The sequence below is a fragment of the Oncorhynchus clarkii genome, chromosome 5 (genome assembly GCF_045791955.1).
Source record: "Oncorhynchus clarkii lewisi isolate Uvic-CL-2024 chromosome 5, UVic_Ocla_1.0, whole genome shotgun sequence".
NCBI classification, from domain to species: domain Eukaryota; kingdom Metazoa; phylum Chordata; class Actinopteri; order Salmoniformes; family Salmonidae; genus Oncorhynchus; species Oncorhynchus clarkii.
The window spans coordinates 90073752-90093161 of NC_092151.1; the positions used below are offsets into that span (position 1 = coordinate 90073752).

General features: G+C 43.4%; 1 protein-coding gene across 1 annotated transcript in view; it reads right to left on the reverse strand.

Moving 5' to 3' along the window:
- Positions 1 to 9618: 9618 nt before the first annotated feature.
- The window catches only part of LOC139410276 (anosmin 1b), a 147251-nt gene continuing 137459 nt past the window's right edge, over positions 9619 to 19410 (reverse strand). The window contains exons 10-14 of the mRNA XM_071155759.1: positions 18624 to 18718; positions 13506 to 13677; positions 13013 to 13242; positions 12713 to 12854; positions 9619 to 10328 (exon numbers count right to left, since the gene is read on the reverse strand). Of these exons, the coding sequence (XP_071011860.1) occupies positions 12714 to 12854; positions 13013 to 13242; positions 13506 to 13677; positions 18624 to 18718 (638 nt within the window). The 3' untranslated portion in view covers positions 9619 to 10328; position 12713. The remainder of the gene's footprint in view (positions 10329 to 12712; positions 12855 to 13012; positions 13243 to 13505; positions 13678 to 18623; positions 18719 to 19410) is intronic.

The following is a 19410-nucleotide window of genomic DNA, read 5'->3' on the forward strand; positions in this document are numbered from 1 at the left end:
CTCCCCTGTCCATAACAGTTACTGTAGAATTGACTTATTTTTTTTATTCCTGCAGCCAAGGGAAGTTTAACTACTGGGTGTAAATATTTACCAAGATGTATATCAGATCATTCTGCCCTGCTGGTTCCAGTACCAGTCAGTAAATCCCCCAAGAAGATGGAGGTTTGGCAGATACTTACTCAATAATCACACATTTGTAACATTTCTGAACACTCATATCGACATTTTTATTTATTTATTTCACCAATAACAACTCTGTCCCCTTTAATTGTATTGGAAGCTCTCCTTGCATATCTGATGGGACAAATAATAATATCCTTTAGTTCAGGTGATGGTAAGATGTATAAAGTTCAAGTAGGCTTGTTGTAGAAAGAAATTAGAGATCTGGAAAAATGAACACAGTGTAACATTTGACGACTCAACTCTACAAAAATTATACTCAAATCTGACGACCCACAAAGTGAATGGACTATAACACCCTGACGACCCACAAAGTGAATGGACTATAACACCCTGACGACCCACAAAGTGAATGGACTATAACACCCTGACGACCCACAAAGTGAATGGACTATAACACCCTGACGACCCACAAAGTGAATGGACTATAACACCCTGACGACCCACAAAGCGGAAAACGCTCTTAGGAGAACAAAGCAAAACTACTACGAACATGGAGATAAAGCAGGAAAGTTGCTTGCTTGGCAGATGAGGAGAGAGGAAGCTAGTAGACTTATTAGCTTTATTATTAAGCTGCCCAACGACACAGTTGTTCACAGTCCTGAGGAAATTAATCTAGTCTTTAGGGAGTTTTATGAAACATTGTACAAGTCTGAAGGGGATGCCCCTGCCTTAATGCATGAGTTTTTGAACAAACTCAATGTACAAACTGATGAGGATAGAGCACTTGGAGAAAGAGATTACATCTGAGGAAATTAGGGAATCCATTTTCAACACAGCTGGGGGAAATTCACCAGGATTAGATGGATTCCCTATTGAATTCTATCAATCCTTTTTACCCAAACTAATTCGAGCCTTTTTGCAGTATGTTTAATTATGCCAAAGAGACAGAAAAGCTCCCAGACACACTTGAACTGGCACTGATCAGAGTTTTGTTAAAACCTGGGAAAGATCCTCTGCTTTGTGGGTCGTATAGACCAATATCTCTATTGAACACTTCATATAAGTGTTAAGGGAATTTTTATCAATGATGACTAATTATGTATACATTTCATTCAGGACTGACTAATCAGAATACTATTATGTTACTGTAAATGTACTAATCAGAATACTAATATGTTGCTGTATATGTATGAGTTTTCTTTCTTGATCCCAGTACTGAATATAATGTGTGTGAATGTGGTCAAGAGTTAGAACAATGACTGTCTGTTCCTTGGTAGAAATGAATGAACAATATCTTCAGACTGGCTAGAATGCTTATCTACACGAGAAGACCTTGGCTCGTAAATTATATTAAATTGGTAGGGAGACGGATGTGGGAAGGCTTGAGATACAGCCTTTGTACTGGAACGGAGATGGCACGGGTTGGTGTTGGAACTAATGATGTCATTTTCAGTTTATAACCTGTGGTGAACTGTATCGTATTCAGTACTCTCGTGAATAAACTCTGCTGATTGACTTTAAGACTGGGCTCTGTCCATTATTATAGAATAAGGGTCTTACAAATCCTTATGAATTGACAGAGTGTTTAATTTTAATTGGGTATTAAAACATAGAGCAATTTAATTCCTGTAACAAATTGGTCCTTCGAACCGGGATCTAAATATCCATCTCTGCCATCTGGAGGTCGTACGCCAGAAAAATCGTGCACGAGCGGGTCTGGTCCCGTTAGTTAAGACCTGGCCTCTGAATTGAGGTTAAAAAACAGGCCCGTATACACCCCAGAAGACAGGGACGGTGACTAGATCAAACGAACAGTGCTTTTCCCAGTCGGCAGCAGGTCAGTAGCCTTTATTCTTGAATTTGGGAGGGATTATTTGGGATGTTTTTGATTAAATGTTATAAAGGAGTTTGGATTTAATCAATGATAGGTGCTTGAATATTCTGAACAAATACAATGAGTTTCTACCTTGGGTTTTAACCAAAATCAATAGGAAGGAAACAGGTCTTAAATTGACATGTGGTAAGGTGCACTACCATAAATAAACTAGAGCTTAATAAATCCTGGTTTTGCAAGCCGGAAGGTTATTAAGGAGAGATATAGTACGCATTGGGGAATTTGGACGCTTGTTCCGTACAAATAGGATAGCCATTAATTCAAAAAACATATCTAAATAAAGTTTGAACCTGAGTAGTCTATCTGTATATGGGAAGTAGTCTGACTATGAAGAAGTAGCAGATAAATATATATAAAACAGGTGAGGATAAATTAGGCTTGGTGAGAAGGCAGGGTAATTCTAGGCAAACAGAATAATTGAAACCTGTACAATGCTGAAAGAAATTAAGATTAAGATTTTGACTGCATAGAATGGAACTACCTGTTTTGAAGTTTTACAGAGGATGAATATTGGACCTCAGTATGTAGATCTGATTAGATGACTGTCCAGTAGCTCAGATGGAAATGATTCCTCACAGTTCTCCCGATCACGTGGCACAAGACAGGGTTGTCCTGCTAGTCCGCTCCTTTTTCATTGGCTATAGAGCCACTGGCAGAAGCTTTTAGATCTCATCTCATCCATCCATGGTGTTCGTATAGGTGGGCGTGAACATCTGGTCTCGCCAAATGCTGATTACATTTTGCTTTACCTCACTAAACCAGAAATTTCACTCCGAGCATTAGTTGACATCCTGAAAGAATATGGGACATTTTCAAGATGTAAAATAAACCCATTGAAGAGTATAATTATGCCTTTTAACAGGGCAGCTATGCAGAACCCAATCTTAGAGCAGCCATTTTCTTGGAGACCTTAGAAAATGACCTCTTGGATTGCAAATTCCTTCTGAAAATTATTAAGACATATCAACTGAACTATACTCCACTTCTTAAAAAGGTTGGGGAAGAATTGGATAGATTCTTGTACCTTTTTCAAACCTTGCCCTTTCCTATTCCCAAGGTTAAAAAAAAACAACTTAATAGGAAGGTTGCTTCATTTATGTGGAAAGGGATACCCCCCAGAGTGAAACTCACAACTTTATACAAACCATACTCAGAAGGAGGACTCACTCTACCTGACTTCCAGTTGTATTACTGGGCATCTCAGTTAAAGGCTGTGTGGGTATGGCAAAATACAACAACAAGTTCACCCTCTTGGAGACAGATAGAGGAGGAGTGTCTGACCCCTGTTACATTGGCATCTATACCTTGTATTAGCCCACCTAAAGCTTTGCTAGGTCTCATAAACAACCCTTTCATTAAAAACACTTTAAATATATCAATTGAATTCTGTGAACAAACAGAAGGGCTTAGATCTCTATATGAACAAACACCTTTCTATAATAACCCCATGTTCCCCAAAGCCCTGAGAGATGGTATTACATTTGGTAATCTCTATAGAGAAGGTGAACTAATATCCTTTCAACAACTGGCATCTTATTTTCCGTTACCTCAAACTAATTTATTCAAGTCCCTACAGGTTAGGCACTATATTGCCACTCAGCAGAGAGGTAAGGCCCATGAGTAAATCTACACCTGATACACATGAGTAAATCTACACCTGATACACCTGAGTAAATCTACACCTGATAAACATGAGTAAATCTACACCTGATACACCTGAGTAAATCTACACCTGATACACCTGAGTAAATCTACACCTGATACACCTGAGTAAATCTACACCTGATACACCTGAGTAAATCTACACCTGATACACATGAGTAAATCTACACCTGATACACCTGAGTAAATCTACACCTGATACACCTGAGTAAATCTACACCTGATACACCTGAGTAAATCTACACCTGATACACCTGAGTAAATCTACACCTGATACACCTGAGTAAATCTACACCTGATACACATGAGTAAATCTACACCTGATACACCTGAGTAAATCTACACCTGATACACATGAGTAAATCTACACCTGATACACCTGAGTAAATCTACACCTGATACACCTGAGTAAATCTACACCTGATACACCTGAGTAAATCTACACCTGATACACATGAGTAAATCTACACCTGATACACATGAGTAAATCTACACCTGATACACCTGAGTAAATCTACACCTGATACACCTGAGTAAATCTACACCTGATACACATGAGTAAATCTACACCTGATACACATGAGTAAATCTACACCTGATACACCTGAGTAAATCTACACCTGATACACCTGAGTAAATCTACACCTGATACGCATGAGTAAATCTACACCTGATACACCTGAGTAAATCTACACCTGATACGCATGAGTAAATCTACACCTGATACACATGAGTAAATCTACACCTGATAAACTGTGACTGGGGAAGAAAGGGGCAAAAGGTTTTCATTTCTTACATTAACTCTAGTCTTCAAGCTCTGTTGAGGAATGATGAACCTCTGAAGGCTTGCATGAAGTGGCAGGATGACCGTGGTCTCATTTTTTAGGATGAGAAAATGGGAAAGCTCTTTTTACATGCTCAGCGTCTTTCATTTAACACAAGGCATGAGTTGATGCGATTCAATATTTTACATCGGATCTACTTTACACCAGAGAGACTGTATATGATCAATTCTAAATATTCAACATTTTGCCCGAGGTGTAAAACGGGGGTAGACACACTTACAGTGGGGCAAAAAGTATTTAGTCAGCCACCAATTGTGCAAGTTCTCCCACTTAAAAAGATGAGAGAGGCCTGTAATTTTCTATATTGGGACACTTCAACTATTACAGAAAAAAATTGAAAAAAAATCCAGAAAATCACATTGTAGGATTTTTAATGAATTTATTTGCAAATTATGGTGGTAAATAAGTATTTGGTCAATAACAAAAGTTTATCTCAATACTTTGTTATATACCCTTTGTTGGCAATGACAGAGGTCAAACGTTTTCTGTAAGTCTTCACAAGGTTTTCACACACTGTTGCTGGTATTTTGGCTCATTTCTCCATGCAGATCTCCTCTAGAGCAGTGATGTTTTGGGGCTGTTGCTGGGCAACACAGACTTTCAACTCCCTCCAAAGATTCTCTATGGGGTTGAGATCTGGAGACTGGCTAGGCCACTCCAGGACCTTGAAATGGGAGAACTTGCACAATTGGTGGCTGACTAAATACTTTTTTTTGCCCCACTGTATGCATCTTTCTGTCCTGCCCTGAACTAAGCAATTATTGGAAAGACATTATTCAGATCTTATCACAGGTTACTAATATGACGTACCACTAGATCCTTCCCTTATTCTTCTTGGAGATGTCTCTGTTCTACCAGTAAATATGGGTAGCAAAACCAGATTCATTCAATGGGCCGTCATTGCAGCCAATAAATTTACAGCTACGGAAGAGTGACACTCCGTCAAGCAAGCAGATGTGGCTAAAATACCTATTCCATCTGAAAAAAAATAATTAAAACAAACAACGTACAATTGACATAAGAAACCCTTTCAATTTACTGATGTCTGTAGTGACTTTCAGCAGTTTCTAGAGTCGTCACCTTAGCTGCCTCATTATTATTTTCTTCATTAATCTATTATTTGTTTTGCGTTGAATAATTTATTTTCTAGCATTGAATGTGAAGGTCATTCTGTTTCTTTTTTGTTGTTGTTAATCATTGAAGCTAATACCAGTGTAGGGGGGTGTTCATGTGTTGGGGAGGGAAGAGTTTTGCATAATGTGCTCCCATGAAGCATAGTGTTTTGTGTAGATTGAAGGAATAACGGGGCATTAACTGTTTCATATTTTTGCTGATTTTGTTAAATTATTTTTAAAAATGCTGATAAATATATTGTATAATATGTTGTGAATGTAATGTTTTTAAAATGTATAACTGCCTTAATTTTGCTGGACCCCAGGAAGAGTAGCTGCTGCCTTGGCAGGAACTAATGGGGATCCATAATAAACCCCAGGAAGAGTAGCTGCTGCCTTGGCAGGAACTAATGGGGATCCATAATAAACCCCAGAAAGAGTAGCTGCTGCCTTGGCAGGAACTAATGGGGATCCATAATAAACCCCAGGAAGAGTAGCTGCTGCCTTGGCAGGAACTAATGGGGATCCATAATAAACCCCAGGAAGAGTAGCTGCTGCCTTGGCAGGAACTAATGGGGATCCATAATGAACCCCAGGAAGAGTAGCTGCTGCCTTGGCAGGAACTAATGGGGATCCATAATAAACCCCAGGAAGAGTAGCTACTGCCTTGGCAGGAACTAATGGGGATCCATAATAAACCCCAGAAAGAGTAGCTGCTGCCTTGGCAGGAACTAATGGGGATCCATAATAAACCCCAGGAAGAGTAGCTACCTCCTTGGCAGGAACTAATGGGGACCCATAATAAACCCCAGGAAGAGTAGCTGCTGCCTTGGCAGGAACTAATGGGGATCCATAATAAACCCCAGGAAGAGTAGCTGCTGCCTTGGCAGGAACTAATGGGGATCCATAATAAACCCCAGGAAGAGTAGCTACTGCCTTGGCAGGAACTAATGGGGATCCATAATAAACCCCAGAAAGAGTAGCTACCTCCTTGGCAGGAACTAATGGGGACCCATAATAAACCCCAGGAAGAGTAGCTGCTGCCTTGGCAGGAACTAATGGGGATCCATAATAAACCCCAGGAAGAGTAGCTGCTGCCTTGGCAGGAACTAATGGGGATCCATAATAAACCCCAGGAAGAGTAGCTGCTGCCTTGGCAGGAACTAATGGGGATCCATAATAAACCCCAGGAAGAGTAGCTGCTGCCTTGGCAGGAACTAATGGGGATCCATAATAAACCCCAGGAAGAGTAGCTGCTGCCTTGGCAGGAACTAATGGGGATCCATAATAAACCCCAGGAAGAGTAGCTGCTGCCTTGGCAGGAACTAATGGGGATCCATAATAAACACAAATGTATTGGCCCGTACGCACTACCCTCTGTAGCGCCTTGCGGTTGAATGCCAAGCAGTTTCCATACCAAGCGGTGATGCAGCCAGTCAAGATGCTCTCAATGGTGCAGCTGTATAACTTTGGCCCATGCCAAAACATTTCAGCCTCCTGAGGGGGAATAGGTGTTGTCGTACCCTCTTCACGACTGTGTTGGTGTGTTTGGACCATGATAGATCCATAGTGATGTGGACACCGAGGAACTTGAAGCTCTTGACTCACTCCACTACAGCCCCGTCGATATGGATGGAGGCGTGCCCGGCCCCCCGGGTCCTGATGTCCACGATCAGCTCCTTTGTCCTGCTGATGTTGAGGGAGAGGTTGTTGTACTGGCACCACACTGCCAGGTCTCTGACCTCCCTATACAGTTGAAGTCAGAAGTTTACATACACCTTAGCCAAATACATTTAAACTCAGTTTTTCACAATTCCTGACATTTAATCCAAATAAAAATTCCCTGTCTTATGTCAGTTAGGATCACCACTTTATTTTAAGAATGTGAAATGTCAGAATAATAGTAGAGGGAATGGTTTATTTCAGCTTATTTCTTTCATTCCCAGTGGGTCAGAAGTTTACAAACACTCAATTAGTATTTGGTAGCATTGGCTTTAAATTGTTTAACTTTGATCAAACATTTTGGGTAGCCTTCCACAAGCTTCCCACAATAAGTTGGGTGAATTTTGCCCCATTCCTCCTGACAGAGCTGGTGTAACCGAGTCAGGTTTGTAGGCCTCCTTGCTCGCATACATGCTTTTTCAGTTCTGCCCACACATTTTCTATACGATTGAGGTCAGGGCTTTGTGATGGCCACTCCAATACCTTGACTTTGTTGTCCTTAAGCCATTTTTCCACAACTTTGGAAGTATGCTTGGGGTCATTGTCCATTTGGAAAACCCATTTGCAACTAAGCTTTAACTTCCTGACATGTCTTGATGTTGCTTCAATATATCCACATAATTTTCCGTCCTCATGATGTCATCTATTTTGTGAAGTGCACCAGTCCCTCCTGCAGCAGAGCACCCCCACAACATGATGCTGCCACCCCCATGCTTCACAGTTGGGAAGGTGTTCTAAGGCTTGCAAGCCTCCCCCCTTTTTCCTCCAAACATAACAATGGTCATTATGGCCAAACAGTTCTATTTTTGTTTCATCAGACCAGAGGACATTTCTCCAAAAAGTACGATCTTTGTCCCCAGTTGCAAACCGTATTCTGGATTTTTTTATGGCGGTTTTGGAGCAGTGGCTTCTTCCTTGCTGAGCGGCCTTTCAGGTTATGTCAATATAGGACTCGTTTTACTGTGGATATAGATACTTTTGTACCTGTTTCCTCCATCTTCACAAGGTCCTTTGCTGTTGTTCTTGGATTGATTTGCACTTTTCGCACCAAAGTACGTTCATCTCTAGGAGACAGAATGCGTCTCCTTCCTGAGTGGTATACTTGCTTACTATTGTTTGTACAGATGAACGTGGTACCTTCAGGCGTTTGCAAATTGCTCCAAAGGATGAACCAGACTTGTGGAGGTCTACAATTTCCTTTCTGAGGTCTTGGCTGATTTCTTTTGATTTTCCCATGATGTCAAGCAAAGAGGCACTGAGTTTGAAGGTAGGCCTTGAAATACATCCACAGGTACACCTCCAAAGGACTCAAATGATGTCAATCGTCAAGCCTATCAGAAGCTTCTAAAGCCATGACATCATTTTCTGGAATTGTCCAAGCGGTTTAAAGGCACAGTTAACTTAGTGTATGTAAACTTCTGACCCACTGGAATTGTGATACAGTGAAATAATCTGTCTGTAAACAATTGTTGGAAAAATGACTTGTGTCATGCACAAAGTAGATGTCCTAACCGACTTGACAAAACTAAAGTTTGTTAACAAGAAATTTGTGGAGTGGTTGAAAAACGAGTTTTAATGACTCCTAAGTGTATGTAAACTTCCGACTTCAACTGTCTCATCGTCGTTGGTGATCAGTCCTACCCCCGTCTTGTCGTCAGAAAACTACCCTTTCCTGCAGTCAAATGACCAAATCACCCTCTAGTGGCCTCATGGGTGGAATGTCATTAATAGCTTTCATAATTTTAATAATATACATTTATTTTTTTTACCTGCCGGAAATCAGGTGTTTCTATGTCAAATGGCTTTGTTATATTTCAGTCTTCTGTGATGTGTTGTGTGTGTGTGTGTGTGTGTGTGTGTGTGTGTGTGTGTGTGTGTGTGTGTGTGTGTGTGTGTGTGTGTGTGTGTGTGTGTGTGTGTGTGTGTGTGTGTGTGTGTATTGGGATGCAAACTCAAAATGGAATATCTGACATGGTACAGGTGTCTTCTTTTTTTAAGTCCATAACCATGTGTTTGAGGTGTATACTTTTTGTTTCAAAGTAGATTTGTTGAAGACTATCAAGAAACACCAACCTTGTGACCTTGATTTAGCCCACTGCAGTAAAAAATTAATGAAGGTGTTGGAGTCGTGCACGGTCACGCAGTCGTGGGTGAACAGGGAGTACTGGAGGGGACTAAGCATGCACCCCTGAGGGGCCCCTGTGTTGAGGGTCATTAAAACACCATATTATAATACTCTTGAATAAGCTCTAGGTCATTAAAACATCACATATTACAATACTCTTTAATTACAACACAATAAATAAAACTGGAACAACGATATATATAAGAGGGTTACATACATCAAAGTCCCTGCTGGGGTTATCATATGCTTGAAATAATAACTTATAGCGCAATATTACAAAAATACTAAACTACAACAGGTTACAAACTGCTTTACGCCGGGCCATTTTACTTTCAGGAACATACTGTGTAGAGATCAATGAAAAAGACAGACAGTTTGGTATGACTACATACATCAGTGCTATATATTTTTCTTTACGTGTGTAAATTATGATTACATTATACACGACTGAAAAGTATCATCTCTAAACATTAAACACACATGTATTGTAAGTGTAATGGCCATGGTATAGATTCACTTGATCTTTCAGGTAAAGGTGATTCGTTCATCATGCAATATATCCCTGTGTGATAAAGACAACAGAGAGCAGTGCAGCACTGGCACGGCGTTGGTGTGTGTGTGTGTGTGTGTGTGTGTGTGTGTGTGTGTGTGTGTGTGTGTGTATGTGTGTGTGTGTGTGTGTGTGTGTGTGTGTGTGTGTGTGTGTGTGTGTGTGTGTGTGTGTGTGTGTGTGTGTGTGTGTTCTAGTGGACACATATACAGGCTGTGCAGGTGGTGTTCTCAATACACACTACGGCGCTAGTGATGACGAGCAGCAGAGGACGAAGCACGTTGGGGGGAGGAGCCTGGAAAACAGAGAGAGGATGATTGGTGGGATCAGACAGGGGTTATATGTGATTGAAGTAATCAGTGTAATTTAATGCAAATCAAACCAAACAGTGGAACAAAAGTCAGATCCATTTCTACAATGACTCCCTGTTCTGTATGTAAAGTACTAGGCTTGGCTGCAACACCTACAGCCCTGGCTGAAAGGAGTGTACTGTGTGCTACAGGTCGAACAGAGTCGTATTCCTTATATACACAGAAAGCTGATAACAACAAAATCCCTGTAGATTCACTTTGACATTTTGCGATTAGTTGCACAGATTTGGGAGACCTCCATCTTCTATCAAAGTTGAACAAAAGCAGACTCTTTCTGTTGAGGTACCAAAGCTTTGATTCTCCCTCTCTCTCCCAGTGCTCCCACAGTTCTCCTGGCGGTGTCCATCCTAACTGGGAGGTCTGGAACACCACACCAGGAGTGTCTCTGGGAGTCTCTCTCTCTCTCTCTCTCTCTCTGAGGAACTAACTATTTGTTCCAGAAACATCTAGCAGTCCAGGAACTCTAGAATTAGAACTAGAATATTTATTATAATTCTGACCTGCCAAGAACACTCAGACGGAGGGAGGGAGTGGAATCCAAATATCCTACTGGCGCAGAGCCAAATGTTCTCCAAGGCCATAGAACCAAGACAAAAGTCCATTAGTTGTGAGAGAGAAGTGAGTGAAGTCCCGCTCACACTGCTGTGGTACTATTCATCACCATCACAGTACTCAAACTCACATGGAGAGAGTTCTGCTGTCGCCAGGTTTCCAATACAGAATACATTACTGAATCAATGACTCCAACTAGAAGAGCTGTTCTCTCACACACTCCAACGAGTACTAACAACACACACACACACAATGCTGTATCTCTCTGGCTCTCTCTCTGGCTCACTCTCTCTCTCTGTCTCTCTCTCTGGCTCTCTCTCTGGCTCTCTCTCGCCAACATGGTCCTGAGAGGTCAAACACCCTCTGAAAGGAAGTATGTGGGGATTTCAGAATGGTGTTATGTTTTGAGCAGTGCCAGTGAAATTTATAAATGTTATTTTTACCCCGTAGACATTGGCTGTTTAGGAAACAGTGCTGTAGTGTGTCAGTGAGTAGTTTGTCTTTTGTTTACGATGTTAGGCCCTGCAGCAGTACCTCATAGCAGAGTGGTGTTGAGGGGGAGGTGTATGTGATGTTAGGCCCTGCAGCAGTACCTCATAGCAGAGTGGTGTTGAGGGGGAGGTGTATGTGATGTTAGGCCCTGCAGCAGTACCTCATAGCAGAGTGGTGTTGAGGGGAGGTGTATGTGATGTTAGGCCCTTGCAGCAGTACCTCATAGCAGAGTGGTGTTGAGGGGAGGTGTATGTGATGTTAGGCCCTGCAGCAGTACCTCATAGCAGAGTGGTGTTGAGGGGAGGTGTATGTGATGTTAGGCCTTGCAGCAGTACCTCATAGCAGAGTGGTGTTGAGGGGAGGTGTATGTGATGTTAGGCCCTTGCAGCAGTACCTCATAGCAGAGTGGTGTTGAGGGGAGGTGTATGTGATGTTAGGCCCTGCAGCAGTACCTCATAGCAGAGTGGTGTTGAGGGGAGGTGTATGTGATGTTAGGCCCTGCAGCAGTACCTCATAGCAGAGTGGTGTTGAGGGGAGGTGTATGTGATGTTAGGCCCTGCAGCAGTACCTCATAGCAGAGTGGTGTTGAGGGGAGGTGTATGTGATGTTAGGCCCTGCAGCAGTACCTCATAGCAGAGTGGTGTTGAGGGGAGGTGCATGTGATGTTAGGCCCTGCAGCAGTACCTCATAGCAGAGTGGTGTTGAGGGGAGGTGTATGTGATGTTAGGCCCTGCAGCAGTACCTCATAGCAGAGTGGTGTTGAGGGGAGGTGTATGTGATGTTAGGCCCTGCAGCAGTACCTCATAGCAGAGTGGTGTTGAGGGGAGGTGTATGTGATGTTAGGCCCTGCAGCAGTACCTCATAGCAGAGTGGTGTTGAGGGGAGGTGTATGTGATGTTAGGCCCTGCAGCAGTACCTCATAGCAGAGTGGTGTTGAGGGGAGGTGTATGTGATGTTAGGCCCTGCAGCAGTACCTCATAGCAGAGTGGTGTTGAGGGGAGGTGCATGTGATGTTAGGCCTTGCAGCAGTACCTCATAGCAGAGTGGTGTTGAGGGGAGGTGTATGTGATGTTAGGCCTTGCAGCAGTATCTCATAGCAGAGTGGTGTTGAGGGGAGGTGTATGTGATGTTAGGCCCTGCAGCAGTACCTCATAGCAGAGTGGTGTTGAGGGGAGGTGTATGTGATGTTAGGCCCTGCAGCAGTACTTCATAGCAGAGTGGTGTTGAGGGGAGGTGTATGTGATGTTAGGCCCTGCAGCAGTACCTCATAGCAGAGTGGTGTTTAGGGGAGGTGTATGGAGTGTCCTGGCCACTGAGAGGCCACTGCCACCTGCTGACAGCACCTGGACCTGTAGCTTATACACACTGTCTGGCTGCAGCCACTCCACTGTCAGGGAGCGCTGGTCCTGGTGGAGAACAGTACATGAGTACACAGGGAGGGAAATATAGGGATGGCTTACAGTCAGAGATGATCACACACACACACACACACACACACACACACACACACACACACACACACACACACACACACACACACACACACACACACACTCGTTCTCACCGGGGCTACTATCTGTGTCTGAGAGATACGGGTGTCCTGTCCTCCCGTTGCCATGGTGCTAGAGGACACTTGCACCCAGGAGAACTGGAACCCTGCGATGGGCGTCTGCCCCGGTGCAGTCTGGGAGAGCTGCCAGCGGAACAGGCCTTGCAGGGAACCGTTGACCGTGTGGAACTCTGCAGTCAGCTTCTCAGGACGCAGTGCCACCTTCTTGGACACCAGGGGGCGCTCTGACACAGGAAAACCCACATTTACACGTTGTCACTAAATACTAATTTTGACCCACAATACATCTACAGTTAGTACATAACAAAGGACCTAAATATGTCAAAGGTCAAAGAATCATAGATACAACGTATATAATTGTCAGAGTTGTCAGAGTAAGAAGCTGTGCAGAAATAGTGCATTCACACTCCTCCTGATACTCAATCAGTCTGTCAGATATTCACTTTCTTCATGCTGTGTGTTACGGCACGTGTGGCGCTTGGGATACCTTCTCTGGCACAGGGCAAGGCCTTGCCCCCTCTCGCCATGACCGCAGAACAAGGTGGGGTCGTTACCGCAGTAACAGCTTCTGACCTCTGATCCCCCTCTGGTGCTACGAGCGCCACAGCGATCCGGTACTTACAGGCGAACAGCAGCCCAGTGATAACATAATGTGTTCCCTGAGAGGAGAAACGAGGAGTGAGGTGAAGAAAAGAGATGACAGGAGCAATTATCAATCAGCACAGCGATGAGAAGTGAAAGACATATTTTTTTATTTAACTAGGCAAATGAGTTAAGAACACATTCTTAATTACAATGATGGCCTACCATGGAACAGTGGGTTAATTGCCTTGTTCAGGGGCAGAACGACAGATGTTTACCTTGTCAGCTTGGGGGATTCAATCCAGCAACCTTTCGGCTACTGGCCCAACCCTCTAACCACTAGGCTACCTGCCACCCCTCTAACCACTAGGCTACCTGCCCAACCCTCTAACCACTAGGCTACCTGCCACCCTTGAGAGATAGGCTGGAGAGAGATAGGGGAGAGCGAGAGATAAAGAGATAGGGGAGAGATAGCTCGGAGAGAGACAGAGAGACACCCAGACAAAAAGGAAGGGAGTGGAATCTAAATATCCTACTGGCGCAGAGCCAAATGTTCTCCAAGGCCATAGAACCAAGACAAAAGTCCATTAGTTGTGAGAGAGAAGTGAGTGAAGTCCCGCTCACACTGCTGTGGTACTATTCATCACCATCACAGTACTCAAACTCACATGGAGAGAGTTCTGCTGGGGGGAGAGACAGAGAGAGAGATCGATGATGATCTGGGGGAGGGCCAAGGAGGGCCTACAGCAGTATCTAGATCTTCTGCACAGATTCTGTCAGACCTGGGCCCTGACAGTAAATCTCAGTAAGACAAAAATACTGGTTTTCCAAAAAAGGTCCAGTTGCCAGGACAACAAATACAAACTCCATCTAGACACCGTTGCCTTAGAGCACACAAAAAACTATACATACCTCGGCCTAAACATCAGCGCCACAGGTAACTTCCGCAAAGCTGTGAACGAGCTGAGACATACCAATTAGGATGTGGCTGAAGATACTTGAATCAGTTATAGAATCCATTGCCCTTTATGGTTGTGAGTTCTGGGGTCTGCTCACCAACCAAGAATGAATCAAATGGAACAAACACCAAATTGAGACTCTGCAGAATTCTGGCAGAATACCTGACCACTCTGACTGACCCAAACTTAAGGAAAGCTTTGACTATGTACAGACTCAGTGAGCATAGCCTTGCTTTTGAGAAAGGCCGCCGTAGGCAGACCTGGCTCTCAACAGAAGACAGGCTATATGCTCACTGCCCACAAAATGAGGTGGAAACTGAACTCCCTAACCTCCTGCCAAATGTATGACCATATTAGAGACACCTATTTCCCTCAGATTACACAGATCCACAAAGAATTCGAAAACAAATCCAATTTTGCTAAACTCCCATATCTATTGGGTGAAATACCTCAGTCTGCCATCACAGCAGCAAGATTTGCGACCTGTTGCCACAAGAAAAGGGCAACCAGTGAAGAACAAACACCATTGTAAATACAACCCATATTTATGTTGATTTATTTTCCCTTTTTGTACTATTTGCACATTGTCACAACACTGTTTCTAGACATAATATGACATTTGAAATATCTTTATTCTTTTGGAACTTCTGTGAGTGTAATGTTTACTGTTAATTTTTGTTGTTTATTTCACTTAGTTTATTATCTATTTCACTTGCTTTGGCAATGTTAACATATGTTTCCCATGCCAATAAAGCCCTTAGATAGATAGAGGAGAGATAGAGCGAGAGCAGAAAAGTTGAACAACTGAACAACTCTACATCAGCCAGTCAGCCAGCCAACTCTGGTCTCAAGTGAGGGAAGAATGTGAAAGTCAAACAGACAGGAACAAAAATATGATAAAAGAAGAGAGAAATGATGAAAGCCGAGCTGTGCGCCAGGGTGTAATATTCGATCTCCGTAGCCCCTCTCGTAAAGCGATGGCTCATACCTCTCACACAGTTCTAGTACACATACACAGCGCCCACCACAGACAGGCCCCAGCCAGACCCCAGCCAGACCACAGCCAGGCCCCAGCCAGGACTCAGCCAGACCCCAGCCAGGACTCAGCCAGACCCCAGCCAGGGTAGCTGATGACGGATGCAGTGGGAGAGATAGCTAGCTACAGCTCTCTGGTCTTGGCTGCAGCTCCGCTTTCTGACACAGATCTGCTTTGGCTCATTTTTATGATGAAGAAGTTAGTGTCCACTCCAGCTGAGGGACTGTTTATTAATGACTCGTCAAATAGTCCCAGACTGTGGAGAAGCTGGGGGACTGTTTATTAATGACTCGTCAAATAGTCCCAGACTGTGGAGAAGCTGGGGGACTGTTTATTAATGACTCATCCAATAGTCCCACACTGTGGAGAAGCTGAGGGACTGTTTATTAATGACTCATCCAATAGTCCCACACTGTGGAGAAGCTGGGGGACTGTTTATTAATGACTCATCCAATAGTCCCACACTGTGGAGAAGCTAAGGGACTGTTTATTAATATGACTCATCCAATAGTCCCAGACTATGGAGAAGCTGAGGGACTGTTTATTAATGACTCGTCCAATAGTCCCAGACAGTGGAGAAGCTGAGGGACTGTTTATTAATATGACTCATCCAATAGTCCCACACTGTGGAGAAGCTGAGGGACTGTTTATTAATGACTCCTCCAATAGTCCCACACTATGGAGAAGCTGAGGGACTGTTTATTAATATGACTCATCCAATAGTCCCACACTGTGGAGAAGCTGAGGGACTGTTTATTAATTACTCATCCAATAGTCCCAGACTGTGGAGAAGCTGAGGGACTGTTTATTAATATGACTCATCCAATAGTCCCAGACTATGGAGAAGCTGAGGGACTGTTTATTAATGACTCATCCAATAGTCCCACACTGTGGAGAAGCTGAGGGACTGTTTATTAATGACTCATCCAATAGTCCCACACTATGGAGAAGCTGAGGGACTGTTTATTAATGACTCATCCAATAGTCCCACACTGTGGAGAAGCTGAGGGACTGTTTATTAATGACTCATCCAATAGTCCCACACAATGGAGAAGCTGAGGGACTGTTTATTAATGACTCATCCAATAGTCCCACACTGTGTAGAAGCTGAGGGACTGTTTATTAATGACTCATCCATTAGTCCCACACTGTGGAGAAGCTGAGGGACTGTTTATTAATGACTCATCCAATAGTCCCACACTATGGAGAAGCTGAGGGACTGCTTATTAATGACTCATCCAATAGTCCCACACTGTGTAGAAGCTGAGGGACTGTTTATTAATGACTCATCCATTAGTCCCACACTGTGGAGAAGCTGAGGGACTGTTTATTAATGACTCGTCCAATAGTCCCAGACTGTGGAGAAGCTGAGGGACTGTTTATTAATGACTCATTCAATAGTCCCAGACTGTGGAGAAGCTGAGGGACTGTTTATTAATGACTCATCCATTAGTCCCACACTGTGGAGAAGCTAAGGGACTGTTTATTAATGACTCGTCCATTAGTCCCACACTGTGGAGAAGCTGAGGGACTGTTTATTAATGACTCATCCAATAGTCCCACACTATGGAGAAGCTGAGGGACTGTTTATTAATGACTCATCCAATAGTCCCACACTGTGTAGAAGCTGAGGGACTGTTTATTAATGACTCATCCAATAGTCCCAGACTGTGGAGAAGCTGAGGGACTGTTTATTAATGACTCATTCAATAGTCCCAGACTGTGGAGAAGCTGAGGGACTGTTTATTAATGACTCATCCATTAGTCCCACACTGTGGAGAAGCTGAGGGACTGTTTATTAATGACTCGTCCATTAGTCCCACACTGTGGAGAAGCTGAGGGACTGTTTATTAATGACTCATCTAATAGTCCCACACTGTGGAGAAGCTGGGGGACTGTTTATTAATGACTCATCCAATAGTCCCACATTGTGTAGAAGCTGGGGGACTGTTTGTTAGTGACTCATCCATTAGTCCCACACTATGGAGAAGCTGGGGGACTGTTTATTAATGACTCATCTAATAGTCCCACACTATGGAGAATCTGAGGGACTGTTTATTAATGACTCATCCATTAGTCCCACACTATGGAGAAGCTGGGGGACTGTTTATTAATGACTCATCCATTAGTCCCACACTGTGGAGAAGCTGGGGGACTGTTTATTAATGACTCATCCAATAGTCCCACACTATGGAGAAGCTGAGGGACTGTTTATTAATGACTCATCCATTAGTCCCACACTGTGGAGAAGCTGAGGGACTGTTTATTAATGACTCGTCCATTAGTCCCACACTGTGGAGAAGCTGAGGGACTGTTTATTAATGACTCATCTAATAGTCCCACACTGTGGAGAAGCTGGGGGACTGTTTATTAATGACTCATCCAATAGTCCCACATTGTGTAGAAGCTGGGGGACTGTTTATTAGTGACTCATCCATTAGTCCCACACTATGGAGAAGCTGGGGGACTGTTTATTAATGACTCATCTAATAGTCCCACACTATGGAGAAGCTGAGGGACTGTTTATTAATGACTCATCCATTAGTCCCACACTATGGAGAAGCTGGGGGACTGTTTATTAATGACTCATCCATTAGTCCCACACTGTGGAGAAGCTGGGGGACTGTTTATTAATGACTCATCCAATAGTCCCACACTATGGAGAAGCTGAGGGACTGTTTATTAATGACTCATCTAATAGTCCCACACTGTGGAGAAGATGAGGGACTGTTTATTAATGACTCATCTAATAGTCCCACACTGTGGAGAAGCTGAGGGACTGTTTATTAATGACTCATCCAATAGTACCATACTGTGGAGAAGCTGAGGGACTGTTTATTAATGACTCATCCAATAGTCCCACACTGTGTAGAAGCTGGGGGATATAACATAGCAGTTTTAGTTGGCAAACCCAAATGGACAAATTCAATATAAAACAGCATTGGAATCTTTCACAGTATCAGCCAACAGCCATCTGGCCTAACAAAGTTGTGGAAACGCTGTTCTATTCTATAGCTCTGAAACTCACCTGCACAGTGGCTTTTTTCTCTGTCTGGCTGACGTTGCTGGCACATACATGAGGATACCACCTCAGGACGTATGTAGTGGAGTCCCTATAGGTTTCTGGAACACAGAAGGCGGACACAGTGTTATGATGCTATAGACCAAGGTCAGATAGGGCTGAAGAGAAACATATTGACAGTTGAATTGCTAACACTATTAGCATGTCACCAGAGCGCTTTGGCCTTCAACCACACACTCTTCTCCTGTATCCAGGCAACATCACATCTTTCACCAGATCCATCTCTACATCATCTCCAGGTTGACGACATTGAACCCCAGACGAGCCTCTCTCTCCCTCTCTTTCTCTTTCTACCCCCCCCCCTCCCCCCTTCTTCTTTCACCAGATCCATCTCTCCATGAACTCTAGGTTGAACCCCAGATGAACATTCTCTCTCTCTCTCTCTTACTTTCCTTTGCTCTCTATCTCTCTCTGTCTGTCTGTCTCTGTCTCTGTCTCTGTCTCTGTCTCTGTCTCACACACACGCACACACACACACACACACACACACACACACACACACACACACACACACACACACACACACACACACACACACACACACATATACATCTGCTCCCGGTTATGTTCCCATATTGATGTTATTAAATCTGTCCTCGTGCTCCTCATTCTCTCTCAGGCAGATTTACGGAGCACAACGTCAGCTCCATCGCCATTACCTCGCCAAACACACTATTTTAAGACTTTGCTTACGGAGCATATTTGAAATGTGCTTTGTGAGAAACAGTGTTTA